This window comes from Diaphorina citri, unplaced genomic scaffold (genome assembly GCF_000475195.1).
Source record: "Diaphorina citri unplaced genomic scaffold, Diaci psyllid genome assembly version 1.1 scaffold1920, whole genome shotgun sequence".
Taxonomy (NCBI): Eukaryota; Metazoa; Arthropoda; class Insecta; order Hemiptera; family Psyllidae; genus Diaphorina; species Diaphorina citri.
In genome coordinates, this window is record NW_007379346.1 from 1 (window position 1) to 7,490 (window position 7,490).

At 42.3% G+C, this 7,490-nt stretch overlaps 1 protein-coding gene and 1 long non-coding RNA gene across 2 annotated transcripts in view; both read right to left on the reverse strand.

Moving 5' to 3' along the window:
- Positions 1-1,326: 1,326 nt before the first annotated feature.
- LOC113470907 (tetratricopeptide repeat protein 28-like) overlaps positions 1,327-7,490 on the reverse strand; it is an 8,145-nt gene continuing 1,981 nt past the window's right edge. The window contains exons 4-7 of the mRNA XM_026829674.1: positions 6,587-6,769; positions 5,908-6,009; positions 2,158-2,380; positions 1,327-1,337 (exon numbers count right to left, since the gene is read on the reverse strand). Of these exons, the coding sequence (XP_026685475.1) occupies positions 1,327-1,337; positions 2,158-2,380; positions 5,908-6,009; positions 6,587-6,769 (519 nt within the window). The remainder of the gene's footprint in view (positions 1,338-2,157; positions 2,381-5,907; positions 6,010-6,586; positions 6,770-7,490) is intronic.
- On the reverse strand, positions 2,511-2,924 carry LOC113470909. The gene is made up of 2 exons (XR_003393799.1): positions 2,821-2,924; positions 2,511-2,548 (listed from the first exon to the last, which is right to left on the reverse strand). It is a non-coding gene; the product is annotated as an uncharacterized LOC113470909 (long non-coding RNA).

The following is a 7,490-nucleotide window of genomic DNA, read 5'->3' on the forward strand; positions in this document are numbered from 1 at the left end:
CACTACAGCTTAACTCCATACTAAAAAAAAAAAAAAAAAACACCTGAGGCTTGGGTGTAGGGGCAAACAGTCCTAAAGGATGTTTTTGCTTCTTCTATGTTCTATGGTTAAGCTTCTATGAATCTTGTAAGCACTAGGTGGTGGGTTCGATTCCCGCCCGGGCAGACTTTATCCTCAACATGACTTTCTTTCTTGGCTATAGCTAACTTTATTAAAACATTTATATTTTCTTTGAAGTTATGTGCGTACCTATGTCGTTGGTGAAAAAAAAAAATCTTTAAAGTTATGTACGTATGTTGTTGGTGGAAAAAAAAAAAAAAAAAAAAAAAAAAAAAAAAAAAAAAAAACAGATACATACCTAAGGTTCGTTCTCAAAAATCAGAGTTACCTACGTGTTTTTCTTTTTTTCCCCCCCGAAAATTCCAACAGATTCGGAGCAATTTGAGTAGCTGACAGGTGACACTTTGGTGGACACCCTGTATAGTCGTACGTCTGTGTTTGACTTTTTTTTTTTTTTTTTTTGAAGAGGTTTGACAGAGGGAACTGTAACTGCTATCTATGGTCTTATCGTCCCGAAATCGAAGAGAGAAGGAAGACAGGATAGGAAAAAGCCAGCCGTTCCGAGAACGAACATTATCCCATCAGGATAAAATCCGCCCCGGGCGGAATTTTTTGAAATCAACCCCAATCAGATTGCTTGATCCGAAGTTAATCCAAATACGCTCACTTGTGGCCTCGGCCATCAATGATCTACTAGTGTGGTTGCTTGTCCAAAGATAGTCTATTCGTACTCAATCTACAAGCATCCCCCTATTTGGGTTCTGGGGCACTCTATTCGGGTTTTGGGGCACTCTATTCGGGTTCTGGGCCGATTTCTATTTCACTTCGGGGGGGCGGCTTTTGTACTACAGGGTTGGGGTCGTTCCAGGGTTGTATTTCGGCCGAGCCGAACACGAGATAGAATAGATTGGTGACCGCCAGAATTATGAACGTGAGCCAAAACACGAGCCTCCATTCCGACATTGTACTCTGAAATGAAAATTGGAGTTAAATATAATGGAGCAACCTCCGTGGCCGAGTGGGTATCACACTAGGCTTGCACGTAGGAGGCCCGGGTTCGATTCCCGGCGGGGCCGCAGTTTTTTTTCGGCTCTGTGCTTGGCGTTCAGGGTGCACTTGGCCTCGTGAAGACAATTGAGTGGCTACTTTTATTGAGCTACACTGAGACTCGGCAATAGAGCGGCCGTCCCCTTCGTCTCGCTTTATGAGATCTCCTTCTGAACTTAACCTGAAACATAAACCAGAGGGCTGTCTTTGAAACTAGGTTTACTTATAACCTGAAACAAAAACCTAAGGGGCTGTCTTAGAAACTAGGTTTATACTAGGTCCCGGGTTCGTTTCCCACCATCGACAAAAATTAGTACACATATTTCGAAAGCAGATATTACAACGGGTTACTTTCTGCTGTTCTCGTGTTGACAAAGCACCGAAATGGGAAGTATTGTGTCTCTTCTCGCCCATCTGATGAGAGGCATGCTACGAGCCTAGTCCCTACTATCATATCCTATCCAGGTATTGAACACAGAAATGAAAACACGGGTGATTGAATTTTGTTTTATTTCTTATTTACGTTTCACATTTCACATTCTGGCATTTTCAGTTTCTTCTTGTATTTTCTCGTTTGGACTTTGAGGGCTCATTTTGCAGCTAATCTTCGTTTTTGGAATTTTGAGGATTTCTTTTAATTTCTGAATCTTCATACCTTCTCAAATTTTGTAGATTTCTTTTGAATACCTCCTGAAATTTTGTTGACTTCTTTTGAATACCTCCTGAAATTTTGTTGACTTCTTTTGAATACCTTCTGGAATTTTAGTTGACTTTGAATACCTTCTGAAATTTTGTTGACTTCTTTTGAATACCTTCTGGAATTTTAGTTGACTTCTTTTGAATACCTTCTGAAATTTTGGGTTTTAAGAACGAATTCGGATGGATGACCATTTGGGCAATCACGTGTTGGCTTTTCCCGGCCCCAGGCTAATTGAGGAGGCAGGTCCTGAAAAAAGCATAGGATTTCTTGATAATTGGACTAGAAATACACTACCGAAGAAGGATCTAATTGAACCGCGTTCTTCAGTCCTATTCGAGCAGTATACTTACCATTCAGTCCCAGCAGGGCTTGCAGACTAGCACTACACTGTGTTAGTCTCTCCTCAGGATCACTTTGAGGGAAGAATACTGAGGATGGAATGCCATTGGCCGCTGGTTCAAATCGGAACCCTACAGATTGTAGCAGCTCCTTCCAGCCTTGTACAGGGCCTACTTTGTTCTCGATTGATTTCTGCGTTGTGTACATAGCGTTCTTTTGACCCCGATGAATACGCTGTTGAATAGAATAGCATAGAATTAAATCAAGGATAGAATAGAATGGAATAGAATTAAATCAAGGATAGAATAGAAGCAACTCCTCCCAGCCTTGTACAAGACCTACTTTGTTCTCGATAGATTTCTGCGTTGTGTACATAGCGTTCTTTTGACCCCGATGAATACGCTGTCGAATAGAATAAGAATATTGGTAGAAACACACTACTATCACGTCACGTCACGTGAACTCATGGCGAGTCAGAAAGATGTAGTTCAATGTTTTCCCATAATGTTGTAGGTAATCCCGTTCAGGACAGCCAGACAACTATCACGTAAACTCACGTGATGTGACAGCAGTGTGGCTGCCCCGAACGAGAACAATCCTGAAGCGTTATTTTGGGCCCGATGAATACGCTGTAGAATAGAAATAAGAATAAGAAACTCCCTTTACTACCTTACCTGGAGTGACTTTTCCACTAGATGTAGCGTGACGCGGAGTGCATCCCTGCACTTCTCAGGCGTTCGGAGGAGTTCACACAGCGCCTGGCCTGTCATAGCAACCTGAAATTAAAACACAGTAGAAAATTAAAAAAAAAAAAAAAACAAAAAAAAAAACAAACAACCTAACTATTTTTGAGGTTAATGTGAGTTGTCCCCGAATGGAGGGTAAAATTTCTGTCACTAAAAATCTTGGTAGTTATACTGTGACTTTAAACATCTTAAAAAAGCCTCAATTATACCTGGGATTTCCTAGGACCAAAGCCCTAAAATCTGCCTCCGTGGCGTAGTGGTCAAAACGCTCGCCTGGTAAACAGGAGGGCGTGGGTTCGATAACAGCCGAGGCATCTGTCACCAAAAATCTTGGTAGTTATACAGTGACTTTAAACATCTTAAAAAAAGCCTCAATTATACCTGGGATTTCCTAGGAGCAAAGCCCTAAAATCTGCCTCCGTGGCGTAGTGGTCAAGACGCTCGCCTGGTAAACAGGAGGGCGTGGGTTCGATAACAGCCGAGGCATGGAATTTATCCTGATTTATTTGAGAATTCGACCTAATAATGAGCTCTAGGGTTAGGTAAGTCTATTAATCATACCTGGGATTTCCTAGAACCAAAGCCTTCATGACATCTCCCCCACTCGGCGTGGTGCGTGACTTAGAGCGCATGTTTTTGAGGAAACACAGGGAAGGAAGCAGGACTCTGTGGGTATCACATCACAGCAGTGGCGTAGCGTTCATGTAGGGCGTGTATGGCGGCCATACACTCAAAAATTCTACTCAAATACCCTTAAATCAGGCATGTCAAACTGGCGGCCCGCGGGCCGCATGCGGCCCGCCTGGTCAAATTGTGCGGCCCGCTGCGAGCCACAAGGGTATAATATTAAACCGCCACGCCGCCCCGGGCGGCGGGAATCGAACCCGCGGCCTAGCGCTTACAAGGCAGGCGTGCTACCTTCCAAGGTAACTTGGGCTGGCTTACCTTGGTTCGTCCGTTGATAACAAAGTCTCCCATTCGACCATTATTGACCATCCTGTTGGCTCGCATGATAATCGCGTCCACTTCGGATATAAGTCTCCCGATATTTGAACAATACGTTTCCCGTCCATCTATCCAAGTGATTTGATCGCCGCGAATTGTCTTCAGGTCTTGCTTGTTGGTAGATTTGTTGCTGACTAGTTGTCCGTCCTTGAACACGCCGCTATGGTACATGCCCAGCACTTCGTGTAACACAGCCATACCTGAGGAGAGATGGTGAGGAAGAAACATTTCAGAGCCATTGCGGTTGCATTGGAAGTGTAGTCGTGCAACTTTTATCCATTTTTTTTGTTTTTTTTTTTTTTTTTTTTTTTTTTTTTTTTTTTTTTTTTTTTTAAGAGGTTTGACAGAGGGAACTTTAACTGCTATGGTCTTATCGTCCCGAAATCGAGGAGAGAAGGAAGACAGGATAGGAGAAAGCCAGCCGTTCCGAGAACGAACATTATCCCATCAGGATAAAATCCGCCCCGGGCGGGAATCGAACCCGCGGCCTAGCGCTTACAAGGCAGACGCACTAGCAACTAACCTAACTAGGCTGGCTGGCTTTGAAGAAACCTCTTACCTTCCCAATCAGTGGCGGAGCTTGCTGAGCTACTCGAGTCAGGTCTACTCAGAGCCAGAGCATGGATATTCTCATTCAAATCATTAATACACGAGTACAGGTTTCGGATTCGGGTCTGATGGGCTAGCAGGGTTTGTGAAGCCACGGGAGGGGAGGGGGTGAACGCGGCATCACTTTCCCCTCCTCCCCCTGGTCGACCGACCCCTATCAGCTTGTTACCGACCACCTGTAACCATGGAAACGTAAACAGTTAATAGAATAGAATATACCTTGTTTATCCTCCTCGAATGAGACTGAAAAGTCCCTTTACACCAGCAGTCTGATAATGTTTTTGTTGTTGTTGTTGTTGTAGCGGGTTTTAGCTGTAGCCGATTGGTGATAATAATAATAGTGCTTATTTATACTGCTCGCATAGGACTGAAAAGTCCCTTGACTCCACCAGTAGGCTACTACTATATTATTGTGGTTAAATTCTCAAATTATATTGAGGATAAAATTCCATACCTCGGCTGGGATTGAACCCACGCCCTCCTGTTTACCAGGCGAGCGCCTTGACCACTACACCACCGAGGCTTGTTGGCACTACTTACCTGAGTAACATCATCTTGCTTGATAATTTGACAACCTATGCTTTCCGAATACTCGTTCCTCTGAAACGAAATAAAAATAACAATAATAAATTCAGCTTATTCGAAAAATGGAAAGTCGATTTCTGTTTGGGTCTGACCAAAAGCTTGTTTTTATTTCTAGTCGCCAGCCTAGTTACTTTGGTAACGCGACTGTCTTGTAAGCGCTAGGCCGCGGGTTCGATTCCTACCCAAGGCAGATTTTATCCTGAACGAATAATGGGTCGAAAATTCGAGAGCGAGAAAATTGAGAAATCACATTGATTGAATAATGTTCGCTCTCGGAATGGCCGACTTTCTCCTATCCTGTCTTCCTTCTTCGTCGATTTCGGGACGATAAGACCTTATCAGTTACAGTTCCCTCTATCAAACCTCTTGCATTTATAATGAAACTCCTTGTTTCACCGTAACTTTTGATCAGTTTGCCCGCTTTAAATAAAATTTAGCAGACATGTTTACTTGATTACATTGTTTACCATACAGAGGATTTGTAAATGCAATTTCTTTGTGTTATGTCACAACTTTGGTGCTCACTGCAGCATTGTAGGATTTTCCCAATATCTCAATAATCCTAAAATCCAATGTTTACCTACCATGCTGGCACCGGTCGCTATGCGCATTTATATGTCATAGCTACTCATTTTCCTCACGAGGCTGAGTGGGCCCCGCAACAGCCAGTCACGGGATCAATCATTTGCATGATACAAATTTCTTGACCCCGCCGGGAATCGAACCCGGGTCTCCCGCGTGCAAGGCGAGTGCAGTGACCACTACGCCATGGGAGCTGACTGAAATAAGAATAAGAAACTCCCTTTACTACCTTACCTGGAGTGACTTTTCCACTAGATGTAGCGTAACGCGGAGTGCATCCCTGCACTTCTCAGGCGTTCGGAGGAGTTCACACAGCGCCTGGCCTGTCATAGCAACCTGAAAAAAAGACACAGTAGAAAATTAAAAAAAAAAAAAACAAAAAAAACAAAAAACAAAAAAAAAAAAAAAAAAAAAAAAAAAAACAAACAAACTATTTTTTATGGAGGATCATGGGCGTCTTTACTCTGTGGGTATCACATCACAGCAATGCGAATTCTTAAAGGAGAGGCACTAATTTCCAGCACCTAAATACATACGTTTTTCCCGGAGGGTTCATCATACGCTTTTCCCGGAATGAAATTCCATGACTATTCCAGAATATTAAGTGAATTTTCCAGAAAATTTACTTGAATTTACTTGAAATAAAAAAAATTAGGGGGCGGAGATATTTTTCATGTCTGACCCGGTGGCAAATTCAGTTACTTTTTCAGGTTGTCTTTAAATTTGAAGTAATAGCGTGAACATTTATTCAGTATGAACTTTTACAAGTCAGCTTTGAATATCACGATTTTCCATGACTTTTTGGCCGATTTTCAGATTCCATGACTTTTCCAGGTCACGTATAAACCCTGAAATGGGTCTCTTATCACTCATAGACTGGGCAAAGTGTTATAAATAGAATAGAATAGATTACCTTGGTGGAGAGGCGAATATCGGATCCAATAAGCAAGTACCCTGCCCAGTTTATAGGGTGGGCGAAATGTTTGGTGTGTTGTACTGTTTGCATGGCTTCGTTTAGAGCCCTGCCTATGCGACAACCCTGTAGTAATGCTGAGTAGAGAGCGCGTAGCAGAATCTTAGCGGCCATGTGGGGAACCTAGAATTGAATAGAATTAAATAATTAGAATAAATTGAAACAAGTAGATTAGAATTGAACGAACTTAAGTAGAGTTTGCCAGCTTAGTTGGTAGTGCGTCTGCCTTGTAAGCGCTAGGCCGCGGGTTCGATTCCCGCCCGGGCGGATTTTATCCTGATGGGATAAAGTTCGTTCTCGGAACGGCTGGCTTTCTCCTATCCTGTCTTCCTTCTCTCTTCGATTTCGGGACGATAAGACCATAGCAGTTACAGTTCCCTCTGTCAAACCTCTTAAAAAAAAAAAAAAAAACGTCAATAGTTTGAAGAGACGCCCGGCATAAATCAACACGGAACAGAGTTTTGATGTTTTACTGATTTTTTTTTTTTTTTTTTTTTTTTTTTTTTTTTTTTATTTTATGTTAAAATTTTTTTTGCCGTTTTGCTATGGGGCGAAAAAATTTAAAGAGTCTGATATACTCTTTTAAGGTTAATCCCTTTTCTACTGACCTTTACAAACTGGTCTACCCAAAAGACCCGTTTGAAAAAGATCTGCCTGACCTACCACGGAAGGCGACCAGTTTTTACTAGATAGGAAAAGGGCAGTGTAACAGTGAAACTTAAAAAGGCTAGCATTGAGAACGGGTAGGTGATTATAAAATTCAGTTTACTTTCTCTTTTCTACGCGACCCCTCTCTGCTTCGTATTCTGTTCCTATAGTTTCACTAGTTTATATTTGTAACTAG